This window comes from Coregonus lavaretus (genome assembly GCF_964263955.1).
Source record: "Coregonus lavaretus genome assembly, chromosome: 5".
Taxonomy (NCBI): domain Eukaryota; kingdom Metazoa; phylum Chordata; class Actinopteri; order Salmoniformes; family Salmonidae; genus Coregonus; species Coregonus lavaretus.
The window spans coordinates 41283885-41304865 of record NC_139992.1 but is presented as its reverse complement, the minus strand read 5'-3'; the positions used below and the strand labels follow the sequence as shown (position 1 = coordinate 41304865).

General features: G+C 44.9%; 1 protein-coding gene across 2 annotated transcripts in view; it reads left to right on the top strand.

The window, feature by feature from the left end:
- The window catches only part of LOC311129145 (carbohydrate sulfotransferase 11-like), a 67412-nt gene that overhangs the window by 21712 nt on the left and 24719 nt on the right, over nucleotides 1–20981 (top strand). For both annotated transcript variants that reach the window (XM_084161444.1, XM_084161443.1), the window contains exon 2: nucleotides 14514–14599. In XM_084161444.1, coding sequence (XP_084017570.1) covers nucleotides 14514–14599 — 86 coding nt within the window. The remainder of the gene's footprint in view (nucleotides 1–14513; nucleotides 14600–20981) is intronic.

Sequence of the window (20981 nt, the reverse complement as noted above, 5' to 3'; positions counted from 1 at the left end):
CGTCCATCGTCCCTTTGATAAGGTGAAGTTGTCCTGTCCCCTTAGCAGAAACACACCTCCAAAGCATAATGTTTCCACCTCCATGTGTGATGGTGGGGATGGTGTTCTTGGGGTCATAGGCAGCATTCCTCCTCCTCCAAACACGGCGAGTTGAGTTGATGCCAAAGAGCTCGATTTTGGCCTCATCTGACCACAACACTTTCACCCAGTTCTCATCTGAATCATTCAGATGTTCATTGGCAAACTTCAGATGGGCCTGTATATGTGCTTTCTTGAGCAGGGGGACCTTGCGGGCGTTGCAGGATTTCAGTCCTTCACGGTGTAGTGTGTTACCAATTGTTTTCTTGGTGACTATGGTCCCAGCTGCCTTGAGATCATTGACAAGATCCTCCCGTGTAGTTCTGGGCTGATTCCTCACCGTTCTCATGATCATTGCAACTCCACGAGGTGAGATCTTGCATGGAGCCCCAGGCCGAGGGAGATTGACAGGTCTTTTGTGTTTCTTCCATTTGCGAATAATCGCACCAACTGTTGTCACCTTCTCACCAAGCTGCTTGGCGATGGTCTTGTAGCCCATTCCAGCCTTGTGTAGGTCTACAATCTTGTCCCTGACATCCTTGGAGAGCTCTTTGGTCTTGGCCATGTTGGAGAGTTTGGAATCTGATTGATTGATTGCTTCTGTGGACAGGTGTCTTTTATAGAGGTAACAAACTGAGATTAAGAGTGTGCTCCTAATCTCAGCTCGTTACCTGTATAAAAGACACCTGGGAGCCAGAAATCTTTCTCATTGAGAGGAGGTCAAATACTTATTTCCCTCATTAAAATGCAAATCAATTTATAACATTTTTTACATGCGTTTTTCTGGATTTTTGTTGTTGTTATTCTGTCTCTCACTGTTCAAATAAACCTACCATTAAAATGATAGACTGATCATTTCTTTGTCAGTGGGCAAACGTACAAAATCAGCAGGGGATCAAATACATTTTCCCTCACTGTACATATATATACAGTGGGGAGAACAAGTATTTGATACACTGCCGATTTTGCAGGTTTTCCTACTTACAAAGCATGTAGAGGTCTGTCATTTTTATCATAGGTACACTTCAACTGTGAGAAAAAAAATCCAGAAAATCACAAAGTATGATTTTTAAGTAATTAATTTGCATTTTATTGCCTGACATAAGTATTTGATCACCTACCAACCAGTAAGAATTCCGGCTCTCACAGACCTGTTAGTTTTTCTTTAAGAAGCCCTCCTGTTCTCCACTCATTACCTGTATTAACTGCACCTGTTTGAACTCGTTACCTGTATAAAAGACACCTGTCCACACACTCAATCAAACAGACTCCAACCTCTCCACAATGGCCAAGACCAGAGAGCTGTGTAAGGACATCAGGGATAAAATTGTAGACCTGCACAAGGCTGGGATGGGCTACAGGACAATAGGCAAGCAGCTTGGTGAGAAGGCAACAACTGTTGGTGCAATTATTAGAAAATGGAAGAAGTTCAAGATGACGGTCAATCACCCTAGGTCTGGGGCTCCATGCAAGATCTCACCTCGTGGGGCATCAATGATCATGAGGAAGGTGAGGGATCAGCCCAGAACTACACGGCAGGACCTGGTCAATGACCTGAAGAGAGCTGGGATCACAGTCTCAAAGAAAACCATTAGTAACACACTACGCCGTCATGGATTAAAATCCTGCAGCGCACGCAAGGTCCCCCTGCTCAAGCCAGCGCATGTCCAGGCCCGTCTGAAGTTTGCCAATGACCATCTGGATGATCCAGAGGAGGAATGGGAGAAGGTCATGTGGTCTGATGAGACAAAAATAGAGCTTTTTGGTCTAAACGCCACTCGCCGTGTTTGGAGGAAGAAGAAGGATGAGTACAACCCCAAGAACACCATCCCAACCGTGAAGCATGGAGGTGGAAACATCATTCTTTGGGGATGCTTTTCTGCAAAGGGGACAGGACGACTGCACCGTATTGAGGGGAGGATGGATGGGGCCATGTCTCGCGAGATCTTGGCCAACAACCTCCTTCCCTCAGTAAGAGCATTGAAGATGGGTCGTGGCTGGGTCTTCCAGCATGACAACGACCCGAAACACATAGCCAGGGCAACTAAGGAGTGGCTCCGTAAGAAGCATCTCAAGGTCCTGGAGTGGCCTAGCCAGTCTCCAGACCTGAACCCAATAGAAAATCTTTGGAGGGAGCTGAAAGTCTGTATTGCCCAGCGACAGCCCCGAAATCTGAAGGATCTGGAGAAGGTCTGTATGGAGGAGTGGGCCAAAATCCCTGCTGCAGTGTGTGCAAACCTGGTCAAGACCTACAGGAAAAATATGATCTCTGTAATTGCAAACAAAAAGGTTTCTGTACCAAATATTAAGTTCTGCTTTTCTGATGTATCAAATACTTATGTCATGCAATAAAATGCAAATGAATTACTTAAAAATCATACAATGTGATTTTCTGGATTTTTGTAAGTTTTGTAAGTAGGAAAACCTGCAAAATCGGCAGTGTATCAAATACTTGTTCTCCCCACTGTATATGTGACATTTCTGCCCAGACTTAATGGGAAAGTTTTATAGTCTAATTTTCTCCCACTATTTTTTTTGCTCACTATTTTGTCACTCCAGTTTTGTTCTCTCAAAGTAATTTACACTTTGCCTCTTTGTATGGATTTTCCTATCCTCCCTTCCCTTATCTATATTTCTCTCTTTCATCACCCTCTCTCCCTCCATCCTTCTCCTCCCTCTCCAGGGTGCGGCTCAGACAATTAGGGGTTTGTGACCTTGCAGTGTCCCAGCGAGGGCAGCTCTGCTTTGGGGAAGGAGCCAGCTCAACCCCCATGGAGCCACAGTTGGCCTCTGGAGCTATATATAGAGCTGGGTCTCATACGCACGCACAGAGAGAGAGAGAAGAGAGAGAGAGAGAGAGAAGCCAAGAGGGAAAAGGAATGATGCAGAACAGACAGAAAGAAAGATCCCCCAGCCCTCAAGTCAGTGTTATATGACATTGGAGTGACATTGAGTGCTGTCAGTGTGAAATGCCTTTGCTCCAGAGCTGTGTAGATCAGCTTTGTAGCTTCTGACATCAGAGAATGTCTGGAGCTTCTCAACCTGTGTCTCTCTCTCTCACAGACACACACACACTCTCTTCCACGCTGTCAAAATGTCATCTGCTGATTTACTCTTCCGTTTTTGCTGACTCTCCTCTAGAGCGCTCTCTCTCTCTCTCTCTTCTCTCCTTCTCTTTCTCCTGAAAGACTCACTGTAGCACATACAGTAACAGTGAAGGCGTTACGTCAACAGCTCGTTAACACTTTGGTGACGTTGTAACCAGCATCACGCTAGGGCTCCCACAAAGAACGCTTAGTAAGCAATGAAAAAACGTTGGTCTAACATGATCATCTAAACCTAGAGTATCATTCTGGTGCCGTCACACTGGGTTTCAGACTGGGTTTATGTCATATGCTACTTGATACTCTACAGTATATCCAGTGGAAATGGCCTACATAGTTCTATTAAACACAACTCCCACTAACAGAACATACAGTCGGCCTACAGTATGGTCCCTCCTCAACATAATCTCTGTCATGGCTCAGATGTTTTGGTTCCATTTCCTCTGTTCATTTGGTTACATCTCTATCCTGATGTTTTGTTTTGGTTTGATTATGGTCATTGTTCTTCTGATCTGACGTTTTGAGTCATTGATCTGACTGAGCATCAGTCTGGTTTTGGTGCTGGTTGTAACCATGGACTGAATTAGTTTAGGTCAGTGGTTGTGGTTGTGACTTTGTTGTTCTAGTGTTGTAGGGATGTTGTGTTGTGATTTTGACCCCCTGTCTGCCAGATGGTATCTCAGTCCTGTTAAGCCCCAAAGCATCATGTGTAGCCAGCTGAGACAATGGCATCTCCACAGGGGGCTCGTAAACACAGCAGCACTACTACTGTCCAGTAACAACACTGTGTGTGTGTGTGTGTGTGTGTGTGTGTGTGTGTGTGCTTATCTATGAAAAGAGGGAGACCACCAAGCTGTTGCCATAGTAACTGTTGAGTTGATCCTTTGTATTGGGAGCTGGCTGCAGTCTATTAACTCTGCTGTTTATTTAATTAACACACTACTCAATGTGTCTAATGAGCCACATTAAGGAGACAGAGGTGGGGATAGGAAGAGGTCAGGGACTGATCTTCTGTCTAGTCAGGACGAACAGATCAGAGGATTGTCAGTAGAGTGTGCTAGTCATAGTCAGTCTCACAGTCCCAGTAGAAGGGGGAGGTAGTCATTGTATTGGTCAGGGGTCAATTGAAGCCTTGCTCCACAACTTCAGAAAATGATCAGGTTAATATGTATTGATTATCTTTGATGGAGCCAGGACACAGCCTAATAATGCCCATTTAGTCCTGCCAGTACTCATGAGACAGTATATAACAGTGGGTTGTGATTTATTACCACTTCAATGCATTGATTATGGACATGACGTTGACAGGCTAGGTGCAGTGCAGGGATCTAGTGAGCTTACATTCCTGAGTGATATTTCACAGGTGTCCTCTCGTTGCCTGTAGGACCCATTGGGCACGCTAAGGGCAGCTCTGTCATCGTGTCTGGATCAGTTTTTTTGGCAGAAGAACAAAAACAGCCAATTAATTACACAGCTGGAGCACTATACAAGACCTAGTGCCTGTTATGGCAATACCTTACTGAGGGCTCTATACTCCATCTCCTTATCGCTCTCTTTCTCTCTCTCTATTTCTCGCTCTCTATTTGTCCCCTCATTAGCTGAACACAGCGGGTGGCGACAAAGCTAGTCGACCATTAAAATGCTTTCCATGTTTTCCTGCATTGACCTCGCTTTGTGGTTTAAAGATGTGTGTGTCTCTGTGTGTCCAGCTGCTTGGTTTAAAGACGTGTCCCGTAGGCTGTGTTTCTGCTCCTGCTGAGACTGGGGCTTTGACCAGACCCCCTGACTGGTGGGATACTGTCTTTAAATGCAACTTTAATCAGACAGTCACAGAGGGAGTGTGTGTGTGTGTGTGTGTGTGTGTGTGTGTGTGTGTGTGTATTAGCGTCAAATAAAGAGGCCCCAATCTCCTTTGGCTGGTTCACAGTAACAGCAGAGATTTGAGTTAATCTCTAGACTTCCTGTAACACAGATCAAACCAGAAGGACCAGATCCAGAACTAAACCAGACAAGAATAAATCCAAAGCAGACTAAATTAACACTAGAGCTAGAAAACAGAACAGAAATCCTTCCTGGAAGCATTCTTTGACAAACATGGCTATGAGAGAAATATGTGTGTGTGTGTTATCATTAAATCCCTGTGTCCCAGTGGGAGTGTGAGACAGGAGGCAGTGCAGAGCGAACCGAGGGTTGAGGGATGCAGGGAAGCGTGCTGAGATCAGGAACGACAGGGAACCATGAAGCACACAGGATTAGAGAGAGAGAGAGAGAGAGAGAGAGAGAGAGAGAGAGAGAGAGAGAGAGAGAGAGAGAGAGAGAGAGAGAGAGAGAGAGAGAGAGAGAGAGAGAGAGAGAGAGAGAGAGAGAGAGAGAGAGAGAGAGAGAGAGAGAGAGAGAGAGAGAGAGAGAGAGAGAGAGAGAGAGAGAGCAAGTGAAATAGGAAAATGTAAGAGCTAGAGGGCATGTCTATTCATTCGAGAAATAGTTGTGTATGTATGCTTTTGCGTGCATGTGTGTGTTTGCCATTGACTCCTACTGTGACAACGCCAGCTCCTGCTGTGAACGGTGGGTGACACTTTGACCTCACGTGACCCCTCACAGCTTGACCCCTGACTTTTAGTCTGCAGTATGGAGAATTAGAGTGAGTGTCACTTCCTCATTTCCTATGTGTCAGAGGTCACATCGTCTGGTGGTGAGTGTGTAAACAGGGAATTCTGAGTCTGTGAGGAGCATGTGAGGATTTTGGTGGGAGAGCACAGGGACTCAGGGAGAGTCTGTTTGTTCTATAAACAATCAATCACTCTGAAGTAGCTAGTGAAAACAGGGACTAGATCTGTGATGGGTCAGATGAATTGCAGGCTGTTGACACAGCCCCCTCCTATAGTTTTACCCCCCTCCCCCCAGATGACAGACGAGTAGACCTCACACAGACTGACAGCCATAGTTTGTACATCTCAGTTGTTATAATGCTTATATAGGTCTATCTCATTAGTATCTTATTCATCATTTTAGGCAATGCTGGAATGATTTTCATTGTTTTGCTTACTTTGTGTATTATAATTAGCTCATGTGCTTTTCTCAACGAGGAGGGGATACTATAATAATAATAATAATAATAATAATAATAATAATAATAATAATAGGCCATGCATAGCCAATGTGATTTATTTTTATCAGGATATTTTCTACCTGCAGGCTGCAATGTTTTAATTTGTTGGCTTTATGTAGGCTATTTTTAGTTGGCAATGGCAATAGAAGTTACTTTTAGATTTGTATAATTTTCATTTCGTTTTAGATATCATTTTTATTAATCACATGACAATGATTTTGAGATAGGAAGACTAATTTAATAAATGAAACTGTTCCACGAAAATGTGCATACGAAAATCATAACTGGCACGCAGATCGGTAGAAATGGTAAGATAAATCGTCACACCCACACAGTCAACTGACTTATAAAAGGTGCTATGTTGTTGGGTCTGTAATCATGTTCAATAATAGACCCATGTAATTCCAGTTGATATTTGAGAGGGTTGTTTTGTTTGCGCAATGCGCTGTCTGTGCGTCGGTATATTGTCTATAAAAGTGGATCCTCATGATTGTATTTCCCTTCCTTTTTAGAACACGTAGGCCTACTAAAATAATACAATGTTGTGTAGTGGCTTTGCTGGTATGCATCTAAAACAATTGGTTAAGTTTGCCCCACCAAGATTTACAAGTTAAAATCACCAGTGGTGTGTAGTCGTTACAAAGACACTGGCCACAGATACTCACTGTCTTACCCACCTCCTATCCTATTCAACTGAACTGTAAAGGAGGTCATGGTGTGTTTGTGTGTTATGCTGCTTATTGTTATCTAAAAAGGTGTTGTAATCTTCTCTAGCTGGCTAACAGAGTCAGATCTGGGACATTGACTAGGAAAACATAGCACCTTTTATAAGTCAGTTGACTGTGTGGGTGTGACGATTTATCTTACCATTTCTACCGATCTGCGTGCCAGTTATGATTTTCGTATGCACATTTTCGTGGAACAGTTTCATTTATTTAATTAGTCTTCCTATCTCAAAATCATTGTCATGTGATTAATAAAAATGATATCTAAAACTAAATGAAAATTATACAAATCTAAAAGTAACTTCTATTGCCATTGCCAACTAAAAATAGCCTACATAAAGCCAACAAATTAAAACATTGCAGCCTGCAGGTAGAAAATATCCTGATAAAAATAAATCACATTGGCTATGCATGGCCTATTTCAAGGAACTTGAAGTATTGTATCAACTATCAACTTGGTCCAGCCCAAAGCTTGTGCTAACAAACTTGCAACATTGTATAAAGTATTCTGGACCCACAGAGTTTCCCATGCCAGTGAGCTCCGGACAGACACAGCTGTAGGCTATTTGCGTAAGGGATAAGAAGTAATCAGGTAGGCCTATTTTATAATGTTTCCACCGGATCAGAGCATGGCATTTCTTTCCCCTTTCAGGTGGAGTTGTTATCGAAAGGGAGAGAGCTGTAAAGATTTTTCAAATAGGCTACCTTGAGGAACAATTGTCATTCTCAATGGATGTAAAAACAGACTTCGTTTACTTGCTATTTCGAGGAGAAGAAAAAATTGCTTTGAGAAGCTCCACAGCTCATTATTGGTGGTGAGTTAAGACAATCAGAAATACTATCAGATCCCCAAATGGGCACATTTATAAGCCTACATTTGCGCGCAGGCCAGGTAGCCTTGGTCTACTTCTATGAGTAATCAGGTGCGCGTCCTTACAAAACACAATGACTAAATTGACAAAACTCGTTAATGGAATGAAATAAACCAAAACTTGTTTCTCACAAGTGTAGCATAGGTTGTGCGCTCTGCAAACAACGTGTCCACTCCGACAATGACAACTGTAAAATACTGTAATGATAATAATATATTGAATGCATTAACAGAAGCTATGGTAACCAAATAAACATTGTAGATTAAAAATTAGGGGAAATAACGGTAAATGCAGTACTGTTGAGCCACCCCCGTGGCCTCAGCAATGGATTAGTCCACTGAGACAGGCGTCAAATAAATGTTTTTTGCAACTGGCTGACAAAAAAATTCCCAGTTGACCAACAGCCTATCGACCAAACAATCGACCAGTCGACTAAATGGGGTCAGCCCTAGTGTGACCTCTTACCCCATCCTCTAAGCTTCCATCACAGTATTACTGGAACACAGCTGGTGGGAACATTCAGGACTAACACACACACACAGAGTGACTGCATGCGTGATGGAGCATGTGGTTCTTCCCTGTGGTCTTTTGAGCACAGCCCTTCCACCCTGATTGCAGAATGAGGTGTTTTTTGAGACACCCATCCTGTTGACCACTGCTGGGCACGGGAGGCTGATGCTTGGGGGTCCAGAAGAGGAGGAAGGGAGGTAGGCTAAGAAGGCTAATGTGTTGTGAGCGCTTTGGTGCATACTGCAATGGCTGCTATGCATCACCTTACGAATGGTCTATGGTTCATATCCTTGTCTATCTGTCTGTCTCTTCATCTGCACCTCTCTCTCTCTCTCTGATTAGTCTACCCTCTGTTCACTCATATTCACATTCATGACTGCAAGGGTTACAGACGAGGCAGCACAGGAGGTGTGTGTGTTTGACACTCCCAGGGGTGTCACACTGAGGGGTTCAGTGGGTTCCTCCCTCCTGCTGTCTGTGTCCATATCTTCCCCCTCCTTCCCTCCCTTCCTCACTTCTCCCTTTCTCACTACATCTCTCTCTTTTTTCCTTTACTATAAATCTCCCACTGGTCCCGTATGTTAACCTCCTCTGGGCTTGTGGTTTGTAATTCATGTCTGTCTGCTGTAGTTTGTCCATCTCTCTGTGTGACTGTCTAACCATGCTTGACTGCCTCTGACCATATCTGACCATGCTTGACCGCCTCTGACTGTGTGACTGACCACTGTCTCTTAGTCAGATGCCAAATATGGGTTTACAACATGCTCCTCTGTTTAGTCATCCATCCTGTTTCTCTCTGTTTGTGTGTGTGTGTGTGTGTGTGTGTCTATGTTATCTGTATCTCCACTTAAAAATCATAAAGAACTAAACAGACTTCTCCATAGCTAAGAGTTTCTGCACTGATGTGTTGCTTGGCAACCAACCAACAAATGATCTTCTCTTGTTGATAGTAAGACAGATGGACCAATAATGACACTGAGTCAGATTACCATTTAGTGACCAGCTGTGGTCACGTTCCCCATTTCCAGTTTTCCGGAGGAAAATTCCATTCCTATTCTATGTTGGGAATATTGTGTCAGGCTATATTGAGGGCAGACATGACTCAGGGGCCTTAGAATGAGGGTCCCATCATTGGGGATGAGGGGAGAGGTTATACGGACACACCTGGTGCCCAAATATATGACGTATGTCGTGCAGCGAGAGTCGAGTGGAGACGTATGGATTCCGTTTAGTCGGTTCAGTCAGTCGTCCTGATAAGCCCTTCCCAGCTAGCTAGTTTATATACGTGGCTAGAAACAATTTGGAACAAATTGGCTACTTTAGCTACCGCCGGCGACATGTGATACAGCTTCCTGGTGGGAAGCAACTCACGTTGGCAAGCACTAGCCTCTTCGCCCAACCATATTACTTCGTTCCGAGAGGCCTGTTGCCCGGAGCGAAGAGGCTAGCAAGCACCTTGATACAACATTGTTGCACTGGTCATTCGCAACAGCTTGACATCCAGATGGTGACCAATACTACAAGTTATTTCTCCATCGCCCATCGAAATAAACATAACTTTCTTTTACACGATTGAACTAGCACCATGTTGCTGCTGTTGTCAGCTAGCCAGCATAAACTAGCTAGCTGGGAAGAGCTCATCAGGACGACTGACTGAACCGAATCCATTCGTCTCCACTCGACTCTCAGGTGTGCAACATACATCATCAATTTGGGCACCAGGTGTGTCTGTAAAACCTCTCCTGGGGATGAGGATTTTAGGACCAGGGGATCATTTAACCCCTTATCCACCACCTTGACTCTTTCTGAGCTTCATAAATCATCTACTTATAACGACCCCTCAACCTTTCCCCAATGATCTTCGACCTACTCAAAGACCTATACTCAAAGCTAACATGGCCAATAGACCACACACAGAGAGAAAACTACAGTCAACTAGAGACAAACTAACCCACTCATCTATCCAGTTAGTATTCTGATTATTGCATTATATCATGAAGCTGTAGGCGTGGATCAGAAAACCAGTCAGTATCTGGTGTGACCACCATTTGCCTTATGCAGCGCAACACATCTCCTTCGCATAGAGTTGATCAGGCTGTTGATTGCGGACTGCGGATTGTTGTCCCACTAATCTTCAATGGCTGTGCGAAGTTGGATATTGGCGGGAAATGAAACATGCTGTCGTACACGTTAATCCAGAGCATCCCAAACATGCTCAATGGGTGACATGTCTGGTGAGTATGCAAGCCATGGAAGAACTGGGAAATGTTCAGCTTCCAGGAATTGTTTACAGATCCTTGTGACCTGGGGCTGTGCATTATCATGCTGAAACATGAGGTGATGGTGGCGGATGAATTGCACGACAATGGGCCTCAGGATCTCGTCACGTTATCTCTGTGCATTCAAATTGCCATCGATAAATTGCAATCGTGTTCATTGCCCGTAGCTTATGCCTGCCCATACCATAACCTCAACACCACCATGGGGCACTGTGTTCACAACGTTGACATCAGCAAACTGCTTGCCCACACAAACACCATACATGCTGTCTGCCATCTGCCTGGTACAGTTGAAACCGGGATTCATCCATGAAGAGCATACTTCTCTTAGCGTGCCAGTGGCCATCAAAGGTGAGCAGTTGCCCACTGAAGTCGGTTACGACGCTGAACTGCAGTCAGGTCAAGTCCCTGGTGAGGACGACGAGCACGCAGATGAGCTTCACTGAGACGGTTATTCGGTTGTGCAAACACACCGTTTCATCAGCTGTCCGGGTGGATCCTCTCAGACCAGAAGAAGCCAGATGTGGAGGCCCTGGGCTGGCGTGGTTACACGTGGTTTGCGGTTGTGAGGCCGGTTGGACGTACTGCCAAATTCTCTAAAACGACGTTGGAGGCAGCTTATGGTAGAGAAATTAACATTAAATTCTCTGGCAATAGTTCTGGTGGACATTCCTGCAGTCAGCAGGCCAATTGCATTCTCCCTCAAACTTGAGACATCTGTTGCATTGTGCACATTTTAGAGCAACCTTTTATTGTCCCCAGCACAAGGTGCACCTGTGTAATGTTCATGCTGTTTAATCAGCGTCTTGATATGCCACACCTGTCAGGTGGATGGATTATCTTGGAAAAGGAGAAATGCTCACTAACAGTGATGTAGACACATTTGTGCACATAATTTGAGAGAAATCAGCTTTTTGTGCGTGTGGGACATTTCCGGGATTTTTTATTTCAGCTCATGAAACATGGGACCAACACTTTACATGTTGCGTATATATTTTTGTTCAGTGTAGTTTAAAGAGCCATAATAGCTACGGTGGGGTCTTATATGTACTGTGAAGTGCGATCGTTCTCTCTGCTCCTGGACTCAATCCATTCCTCTCCTTTTCAAACCCTTTTGTTCCTCCTCTTTCATCATCTCCTCTCTCATGAGACACATTCCTTATTTTCTGTAATTATTAATTAATTAATGAATTACAGAATTATATTTCTATTGGGGATGTTAATACATTACATCAAGGCATTTCTTTCCACCCCTAATTATAACATAACGTGTGTGTAGACACACACATACACACACTTTCAGTCTCTACCAAACTGATGGTTGTTCCCATGCCATGAGGGTGTGTTTTATGTTCATGTTAGTAATTATCATTAAAGGATTAGGCCCACAGCTAAATGAATAAGGAGGAGAAAAGAGCAGCCAATCATATCAACTGCTCTGATTGGGTTCAGCTAGCCTTTCCCTGTGGACGCGCACACACACACACACACACACACACACACACACACACACACACACACACACACACACACACACACACACACACACACATACACACACAAACAAACACGCTACATAAATCCAATTATTAACAGACTTGCGTCCCTCACCTATGCACCAACACACACGCATTACCCTCCGACACACATTTGACAGGCGCTTATCAGGCTTTTGTTTAATAAAGTTGCACTAACATGCCTAAACATCTGTCTTCTGTGCTCCTGCTCTAATTCTGCTGTTCATCTGAATCCTAATTAAGCTTCAGCACTTCAGCACTGAGCATGAGAGATATAACACACACATTTAAATACACACACAGACAAGACACTCACAGGAGATATGAAAAGTCTGCGGGAGCTCTGTCTGCCGCTAGACATAATCAAACCTACAGAGGGATCACTCTGTGCGTGTGTGTGTGTGTGTGTGTGTGTGTGTGTGCATGCATACATACATGTGCACGTACATGTACACATCAGTGACTGTGTGTGCTCATGCACGTTAGTGTGTGTGTGTATGTGAGTTACAGTGGCAAGTGAATTGATGCTCTCTGTGTGTAAGTAAGATTAGCAGCAGATTAATCCTCCAGTATCCCATAATCCCTTGCTGATAGATGGCTGCAGATGTTGTGTGATTACAGACCTGCTGAGCTTGTGCAGAACGGACTACTATTTATAGTGAGGCCGTAGTATGTAATCAAACTCACAGTGAATATAGTGCTTCTCAATATACACTCCAGCCACTCCTTCAATGACGGTTTTACATGACATATTTATGCCAATTTTTTATCTGATTTAGTATATTTTTATTCTGGCCTCACTGTTGTGTGTTGCTGTATTTTCTGCTTGGTTTGTGATACTGTTGTATCTTTGAGCTGAAAGCAAAGGGAGAGTCACTAGAGAATCTGCCCAACAGTAGTTCACAGAGGAGAGTGGAAACACCAAATGCCCTTTTTAACCCTTTGAGGTGGATGGAGTGCATGCGTTGGACTTGGTAGAACATTTTCACTGATTCACAAAGAGTGGCTGAATTAATAGGCCTGTAAAATTCCAGAATAACGTCCACAAAAACGCTCACCGTAAATGGTTTATATCACTTAATTGAGCAACAACATTTGGTTCGGTAGATCGAGGAGGAGGAAGAGGAGGAGGAGGAGGGATATTAGTTCTCCTGGTGAATGAGAGCTGGGGCTGATGGAATATGAAAGGTGGTGTGTGTCACGCTCAGAGTGTGTGTGTTTGCATGTTTGTGGAACACACAGACGCTCTCACAAACTCTGGGTACAGGCTGGAGACGGCCTGGCCACACTGGTATTTAAATTGGCACCCTTACCACTCTGTGCATTAACAAGAGAGAGGGAGGGATGGAGAGAAAGAGAAAGAGAGAGAGAGAGAGAGAGAGAGAGAGAGAGAGAGAGAGAGAGAGAGAGAGAGAGACAGAGATCAGTGTATTAACACACACCAGACTTAGACAGGATTAGTATCAGATTAAATAGAGCGTGTTTGTGTGTGTACCTGGAGGCACTGAAGCAAAACCGATAGATCAGGTGTGTGTGGTGGTGGTGGTATGTAAGCTACTTGTGTATGTGGGAAATAGGATGAACTGTTTGGAGATTTAATTGCTCAGCGAGAGTAGCTTTGCTCTCTCTCTCTCTCTCTCTCTCTCTCTCTCTCTCTCTCTCTCTCTCTCTCTCTCTCTCTCTCTGTCTGGCTGGCTGGCTGGCTGTCTCTGTCTCTGTCTCTCAATGCTCTCCTCCATTCCCCAGGTGACAGACATGGCTGTGATTTGTCCACAACACGCAGCACAAACAGGAAACGATGCACTGGTTTAGATACAAAGATACAGGAAGTGGGTTTGTCTGCGGTTGGCTTACTCCCCCCCCCCCCCACTCTGCAGACGTTGTTGATCATCTTTGTACTGATTTCCTACAGTAACGTCTTTGTCCTACAGTCATATGGCATTACATATCCAGTCCTTTTAGATCAGTGAGGATGATGAAACATAGAACAGAGAAAAGTAAGGCTCTCAAATGTTGTTCACCCACACCCACTCTTTGGTTCATGTAGTTATTCAGTGGGCTCTTTCATCTAGTAATTTGAGAGGAATTGTCTGGCTGCTTTTTTGTGTGGGCTGTTGGTTGTGTGTATAGGGACCTGGCCTTGTAATTTAGCTGTGGCAGTGCCCTTGCCCCCTACAGAATATAGCTTTATGGTAATTTATTCTATGTGAATGCTGTTGTAGTTAACATTATTAGGCCCACTCTCTTATTGGTTGTTGTTGCTGTTGTTCCAGTGTGATTGGTCATTGTTAACGGTCCTCTCTCTGTCCTCTCTAACAGTCATGCGGAGGAACCCATTTACGGCGGACGTGTGCTGTAGGAAAGGCTCCCGCAACGCACTACAGGAACTCTACAACCCCACACAGGTAGGAACCTGTGTCTCACTCTCTTTATCTCTCTCTGTATCTTTCCCCCCCCCCCCCCCCCCCCCCCCCCCCTCTCTCTCTGTAAATATAGACCCCGCTGTTTTAGGCCTGACTCAGAGAGACATTTGAAAGGTCGTGACCCTGGCTGTTTTTAGCCTTGTCCTCCCTTTCCCTTCAAACGGTGTGTGTGTAAGTGTGTAAGTGTGTGTGTGTGTATGTCACTAAGCCTGGGTCCATGCTCCTCTGTCTTTGTTTATTTATTACGTCTGTATGTCGACGTCCTTTACATGATGGACGAGCACCATGGAAACCTACATTCCATTGCCGTGGCGAAAGCCCCCTTCCGGAGGATGGCTTTATTTAGCGTAACGGTCGATTGCATAGTTAGTATTACATATTTCACTTCGCGTAACTCCTTTTCAGAGCACTGCATTCTCCCTTCAAGTACAGTAAGCTCTGTTTACATTGCTGCAACTTACTGTAACCACAAAACATATGGTGAAGTAAAATATATATTGTGGGGGAGAGGAGTGAATGGTGTGCCTAAGGTGTTTTGAGCCGAGTTCGTTGAAGAGACCTTGCTGCGTTTGCTTGTTAGGCTACTGTGGTTCTTTCTGTATTTTTGCAGCTGCAGAAATGGCTGTGTATCCAATAGCACTGTGATAATAGAGTTGTATTCTCACGGGTGGTTGTCATCATCAGTCTATCACTCATACTGCAGTCTCTCAGTAAAGTCAGCACACTGCTGTTGGTGATACTATCACAATGATGGACAGGCTAGTTTCTCCTTCACTCCTCTGTAATAATTATTTCCCTATCTGTCGTTTACTCTTTTTATTTTATTTCTCTGTGTCTATACACTGAGTATACCAAACATTAGGAACACCTTCCTAATATTGAGTTGCCCACAGAACAGCCTCAATTTGTCGGGGCATGGACTCTCTGGAGGAGGTTACAAACTAGCGTAATCTAGCCTGCATAATACTGTTTGCCTTGTTTCTTTGGGGCATGGACTCTACAAGTTGTCGAAAGCGTTCCACAGAGTGTTGCTGCCCCATGTTGACTCCAATGCTTCCCACAGTTGTGTCAAGTTGGCTGGATGTCCTTTGGGTGGTGGACCATTCTTGGTACACACGGGAAACTGTTGCGCGTGAATAACCCAGCAGCGTTGCAGTTCTTGACACAAACCGGTGCGTCTGGTACCTACTACCATACCCTGTTCAAAGGCACTTACATTTCTTGTCTTGCCCATTCTCCCTCTGAATGGCACACATACACAATCCATGTCTGAATTGTCTCAAGGCTTGAAAATCCTTCTTTAACCTGTCTCCTCCCCTTCATCTACACTGATTGAAGGGGATTTAACAAGTGACATCAATAAGGGATCATAGCTTTCATCTGGATTCACCTGGTCAGTCTGTCATGGAAAGAGCAGATGTTCTTAATGCTTTGTACACTCAGTGTATATCTGTAATGCACTCTCTCTCTCTCTCATAAACTCCTCTCTCTCTCTCTCTGCAAACTATTCATCACAGCACACATTTTAAAATGATACAAGAAGACATCAAACTGGTGTTTAACAGCTAAGATTAGACTGGGTGCACGTGGACATATATCATTTTCCGCCAGGGAGTTTTCCACACCTCCTCACTCATGTAAAGTCCCATTGATATGATATGTGTGAGGGCAGAGGGCAGAGGGCAGAGGGCAGAGGGCAGAGGGCAGAGGGCAGAGAGGGGTACTGTAGCTAGTGTAAGCCCCAGTGGGGTGTCGGGGGTAGCGGTTTGGAAGAGGAGCGGGGAGTTGTGGGGTTGAGGGAGGGAGTGGGGGGTCAGAATGACGTAAGAGGTACTGTGGTAATATGTGTGCCCTGCCACCCACTGCCCAATCCTAGAGCGCTTGGTTGGTCATGTGACCGCCGATGAGGTAGGAGTGGGTAACAAGGTGCCATTGAGGGTTGGAATGTCTGACTGTGGAGCTCTCTCTCTCTCTCTGTCTGTATCTGTATCTAGGAGGAGATCCAGCACACACACACAGAGAGAGAGCGAGAGAGAGAGAGAGAGAGAGAGAGATGGATAGAATCCGAGCTGTGTGAATATGTTTGTGTGTGTTGTCAGAATGTATGTCAATTGTAAATTATTTTTGTCTGTAATGTATTTTTCGTTATGTGTCAGACCCCAGGTAGATTAGCTGTCACCATTGACGTGGGCTAATGGGGATCCTAATAAAATTAGAGTGTTACAGTGTCCATCTCTGCTGCGGCTGCAAATCACCAGTTATTTGAAATATTTCATTTTTTAGTCATTTAGCAGACGCTCTTATCCAGAACAACTTACAGTTTTCTTTCATACTGGCCCCCCGTGGGAATCGAACCCACGACCCTGGCGTTGCAAGCGCCATGCTCTACCAACTGAGCTACACAGGGCCATTTGACTGATCAGGTGTGCTCCATTGCATTCAGGCCAGGAGAAACAGGCCTTCATTCCCATATGGGTTAATATTTTCTCCTCCTGTATGGTAATACCTTCTTCCCAGTCTGATGAGTACTGCAAGAGTCTATACACTCACAATACTGTCATTACCAACCTACCAGTTAAATACTGATGCAGAGATATGGCTGGGATGTGGGGAAGGGAACTGTATGCATGCAGATATCAGTTGCACAGCCCCCTGGCTGGGATATGACTGGGATGAATGTGAGCCGTAATGTGGTGTCTGTGGAGTGGAGGTGAATGATAACACGTGTGCATGTATGTGTAGACAGCAGTTAAAACCTGTCTGGGTAGTAGCAGAGGAACAGAGAGAGTTGTGTGCATTAACCCTTTAGGCAGTACTAGGAGCATATATCCTTTGTTGAATATTCTAACTGTGTGTGTGTGTGATTCTGTGCGTGTGTGTGATTCTGTGCGTGTGTGTGATTCTGTGTGGTGCGTGTGTGTGCCTCTGTGCGTGATTATGTGTGTGTGATTCTGTGTGTGTGTGCCTCTGCCTGTGTGAGTGATTCTGTGTGTGCATGGGATTCTGTGTGTGTGTGTGTGTGTGTGTGTGTGTGCCTCTGCCTGTGTTTGTGCCTCTGCATGTGTGTGTGTGTGTGTGTGTGTGATTCTGTGTGTGTGTGTGTGTGATTCTGTGTGTGTGTGTGTGTGTGTGTGTGTGCCTCTGCCTGTGTGTGTGGTTCTGTGTGTGGGCCTGCCTGTTACTGGTTTAGACAGCTTCATCTTTAAACAGATGCTGTGTTTACCCCTCTTTCCCTGCTCTGGTTGGATTCTCAAACCTCCTTTGGCTGGTTTTGGTTGGATGATTGGACGCTGGGCTAAACATGTTGATGACTGAAGAGGCATGTACAGTTCAGCATGGAACAGAAAGAGAGAGGAGAGAAGAGAGAGAGAGAGATTTGGAGACTGCAGTTTGCATGATGTCGTGGCAGAAGTCGTCTAGCCCTCTGTTTTCCTCAATGAGAGATTGGCCTGTCAGCATAGATGTCCCCCAGCTCCTCTCATCCCTCTCTCTCTCTCTGTGTGTCTCAGCTGTTGAATCACAGCAACGTTGCATCAGACAAAAATGATACCAACCAACTGTCTTTCTCATACCGGTGGTGTGTGTGCTTGCGTGTATGTGTGTTCTCACGGTGGTTGGTGAAAGCAGACAGTTTACAGCCCTCCTCCCTGGCAGTAGCTCTATCGTCTGTGAGGGCGAGACTCAACAGGCACACAGGGGAAAGTCTCTCACCTGAACACAACTAACTACCACCGCCACACCCCAACCTAGCCTAGCCTGGAGCAGATTACCTGTCTCACACACATACAAACACATACTCACTGGCTCAACATTATAGCACTGTTTTGTATACTCGTACAGTACCTTTGTACAGTGTAAGCCTCAGTATGGTAAACACAGACTTAGGTCTCTATTTTGTTCTGTAATGCACTTTAATGCTAGTAACTCATCATGGTTTCTCTACGTCATTCACCAATTCCACCCATATACAGTATGTATGCTTTTCCAACTGGAGCAAAGTTTAGCCAATAGAAAGAGACCTGTACATATGTGTTATGTGTGTGTGTCTGAGTCTGTATATATGTGTGTGTGTGTGTGTGTGTGTGTGTGTGTGTGTGTGTCAGGAGAAGTTGATAGCTCAGGGAAAGTGGGAGCAGTTAGTATTGCTATAATTAGGACTTCCTCTTTCCCTGCCTCTGTGTGCGTCTTACATACATGCACACACACACTCCGGTACGCTGCATCAGTATAGCGTTGTGTAAACTCACATAGTCTCTGGTGGTGTGTTAAGTGCAGGTATGTAGTGTTAGACTTCACCAGAGCTGTAGATACTATACACCGGACATGTCTCTGGTCCTCTGGTAAACTGGGAGCAGTGGAAAAACACTGGGTTTATTTTCACAGGAGCCCCCTCTCACTTTCTCACTCTCTTTCCTTTTCTTTCTCTCTCTCTTGCTCTTTTTCTCTATATCCCCCCCCCCCCCCCTTTCATTTTATCTGGTTATCTTACACCTGAGAACCTGTCTCTATTCTCTGGTGACAGGTATTTAGTTTCAGTGGGGCAGGGAGAGATGGGGTAGTGGAGGTATTAGAGATCCCACACTCCTCGTATCTAAATCGGCCATCTCAGGGTGTGGTGTCAGTGTCGCCTCACTTAGTCCTTTTGTGTGTGTTGGCTGGTCAGAGTCAGTGGAAACTTTCTGTGTTGTGCTGCTGGCATAGACATTGCTCCCTTTCAACAGTTCTCTCCTCTCCTCTCCTCTCCTCTCCTCTCCTCTCCTCTCCTCTCCTCTCCTCTCCTCTCCTCTCCTCTCCTCTCCTCTCCTCTCCTCTCCTCTCCTCTCCTCTCCTCTCCTCTCCTCTCCTCTCCCTTTCCCTCTCCCTCTCCCTCTCCCTCTCCCTCTCCCTCTCCCTCTCCCTCTCCCTCTCCCTCTCCCTCTCCCTCTCCCTCTCCCTCTCCCGCTCCCTCTCCTCACATCTCATCTCATCTCATCTCCTCTCATCTCCTCTCCTCACCTTCCCCCTCCATCTCCTCTCTTCTTCCCTCTCTCCTCTCCATCTTTTTGTCTCTGCCCTCTCATGGGATTTCACTGACCTGAAGCCTTGTCACCCTGTTTCTCTGTAAAAGGGTTTCAGGCAGCTCTCTGTCTGGTCTTGCTCCTCATAAATGGCATCATGGAAAACTCACACCGCCTGATCTGCCCTCTGTGGAAAATATGATTTTACCCCATAAAACAGTAACCTTGTCAGGGTTTATAGTGTGTGTGGCCACAGAGCAGTGTTCATGTCAGGTGGTTCTGTTAAGTGAATTATTTAACAAACTATTTTAGTGTCTCTGTGCGTCTCCCAAAAGGTTGTAAGTCTTTTGGGATTTAAGTAACGGCCAGAGTCCCGGTCTGCATGGTCAGAGATATTTATTCATTGAGAATTCTGCCATCACAATTTCAGAGTCCATCTTTTATACTCATACGTCATACAAAAAGAAATCCCTTCCCTCTGTAGGCGGGCTGTAGTTTTCCACTCTAAAACTGCTCTACTGACCTTCAGTTCACACACACACACATATACACACATACATACACACACACATACACACACACACACACACACACACACACACACACATATCCTACTCCCTGCATTACTCAGTTATTGCAGTTCTCACAATATTCTGCACCATGTTTTCATAACAGTTTCTCCCCTCCCTAAATTGGGAGGCCTCTTTATCTTAGTTTCTCAGTTGTCTTTGTTGTCTGGCCTGACTCTTACTCACATTGCTAAATAGTGGCTCAATGCCATAGCCTTTACTGGTCCTACACTCACACATTATACACAGTTTCAGGGTGTAATAATTAGTCATTAATAATTAATCTATCAGGTTCCTGCTTCTATCATTCAGAGAGAGGGAAGAGAGGAGGGGGAGTTACAGGTGAGTTTAGTATGAGAAAGAAAGGTTAACTCTTCCTACAGAATGTATTGTGTTCTCTCCTGGCAGTCTGATGATGGGAGCTGGTGCTGTGGTGCGGGTGTGTATGTTAGTGTGTTTTTGATTGGTGCCTGGGTGGCCTGTGAATGTCAGGCTGTGGGAGTGGAGAGGAGTAGTGGGGGTCAGAGACAGACTGCCCTCAGTCCTCTACACTGTGTGTGTGTGTGTGTGTGTGTGTGTGTGTGTGTGTGTGTGTGTGTGTGTGTGTGTGTGTGTGTGTGTGTGTGTGTGTGTGTGTGTGTGTGTGTGTGTGTGTGTGTGTGTGTGTTGACTGCAGTGATTCAAACATTGTGATTCTAGGAATAGTAATGTGAAAGCTGTATTGACTTTAGTCCTGGTTTATTCAATACTGTTTTAATCAGTATGACAATAAAACATGATCAGTTCCAAAGTTCAGCC